At 38.8% G+C, this 1,716-nt stretch overlaps 2 protein-coding genes across 2 annotated transcripts in view; both read right to left on the bottom strand.

Moving 5' to 3' along the window:
- Positions 2 to 615, bottom strand: LOC104720215 (transcription factor DYT1-like; the record flags this gene model as incomplete). Its single annotated transcript, XM_010438162.1, has 3 exons — positions 433 to 615; positions 145 to 348; positions 2 to 61 (listed from the first exon to the last, which is right to left on the bottom strand). Coding segments are annotated over exons 1-3 (447 nt in total), but the record flags the coding sequence as incomplete, so codon positions are not given.
- The window catches only part of LOC104720216 (subtilisin-like protease SBT3.12), a 5,233-nt gene continuing 4,397 nt past the window's right edge, over positions 881 to 1,716 (bottom strand). The window contains exons 8-9 of the mRNA XM_019230931.1: positions 1,593 to 1,716; positions 881 to 1,503 (exon numbers count right to left, since the gene is read on the bottom strand). The exon at positions 1,593 to 1,716 is cut by the window's right edge and continues 21 nt beyond it. Coding sequence (XP_019086476.1) covers positions 947 to 1,503; positions 1,593 to 1,716 — 681 coding nt within the window. The 3' untranslated portion in view covers positions 881 to 946. The remainder of the gene's footprint in view (positions 1,504 to 1,592) is intronic.

Here is a 1,716-nt window from a genome sequence, read left to right on the forward strand (position 1 = left end):
TCTCTGTTATGATCTTTAACCAAAACCTCCTCTCCCCAATCTTACACAACTGCACATTCTCCTGTTCAAGTAAAAAAACTTCGTTTAGCAAAGATTAATAACAAAACCAATCAAGAAAATGTATTGAGGAAATTAATTTAAAACCTCGATTCCAAGCTTCTTCATCTCTTCTTTTAGATGAATAGTTTCAAGTTTAGGTTTAATCATCGTCTGATCAGTTTGTTCTACATCATCAATCTCAGGAGGAGCTTCTTCCATTTCAAAAAGCTTCTCTGATAGATTCTGAACATTCTTCTGAAGCTCTCCTATGTAAGTAATCGCATCTTCAACAATACTCGCTTTAGTCATCTGAAAACAAAACAAAGATAACAAAACAATCATAACCAAAGTAGACACAAAAGTTATAAAACCTGAGATACCGGAATTACGTACGTTGGTGACAATTGGGACATGAGATCTTAGAGCCATAAGCCGAACATGTAGCTTCTGTCTTCTACGTCTCTCTGCTTCAAGATTTGGAGATTTAAAGCTCTCATCTTCTTCCATATTCTCTTCTGTTACTTGTCTCCTACGTTTCATCCTGTCTGGTTCTTGAAATATGCTTCCTCCACCCATTTTTATGTTTTCTTCGTCTTCTCCTCTAATAAATATTTTTCAGACAAAAGTATTCTTTTTTATTTTTTCTTGTTTATGTGATGGTGGTAAAAGACATGAGTTATATAGTTGTTTCTCATGTAGAGAGAAGTCTGTTAGTGGAGAGAGAAGAGACGAGAATAGAGAGAGAATCTCAGTCTCAGTTTGTTATATTATTGATGTGATTTCAGTTAGAGTCAAACGTAGAGAATGAAAATTACAAATTTTTATTATATGTTTTTGTTTTCATTATTACATAGAAAAAGAGAAAGAAAATAAAAACAATTTATGACGAATTGAGGAATCTTCTTATTCAAGGGTTCAAAACACGAGTCCTCACAGACAAAGGAATGGTAACATTTCGAGTCCCATCAGTCCAAGTGAAACTACCAAAGAAATAACCAGTGTTGCTCTTATGACTTGACGAAACCCTAACTTTAAACCCAAGTTTCTTCGTGTTCGAAGAGAACACTAGAGTCTCCGGTTCAACAACAATCTTTACACCTTGAGGAGGCTCCACAACAGCTCTATAAACCGAATCAACAGGTCCAACGTTAGTCACCGTTCTCGTGAGGGTCACTTCTTCTTCAAGGTCGGGAATTGTGATGGCCGGGTAGTTAAAATCGAGTATAGACGGTAACGGAGACGAGCATCTCGTGGGTTTTCCGACGAGTATAGTGATTGCTGTCTCGTTGTAACCAGAGGCGCAGAAAAAGTGAATGTAATCGTCGACATTCATGTCATAGACAAGTCCCGGATCTTTGGCTCTTTCCATGTTCACGAGTCCTGCACCGTAGTCAAATGGATCAGCCAGTTTCCGTGGTTGTCCCTCCGCAAAGATTGGATCCCCGGATGGATCGGTCTTCCATGCTATAATAACAAAATAACAACCAACGTCAGATTAGATTAGCGAAAGAATGGTGGTTGAGGAGAAAGACGTTTTTGATGATTTCAAGAACCTGAAGTCATAATAGCGGATTTAAGCGCGGCAGGTGACCAGTCAGGGTGTAAAGCTTTTAGTAGTACGACGAGCCCCGAAACAACGGGAGTGGCAAAGGATGTCCCTACGCCTAGGATATATCC

Source organism: Camelina sativa, chromosome 10, assembly GCF_000633955.1.
Source record: "Camelina sativa cultivar DH55 chromosome 10, Cs, whole genome shotgun sequence".
NCBI classification, from domain to species: domain Eukaryota; kingdom Viridiplantae; phylum Streptophyta; class Magnoliopsida; order Brassicales; family Brassicaceae; genus Camelina; species Camelina sativa.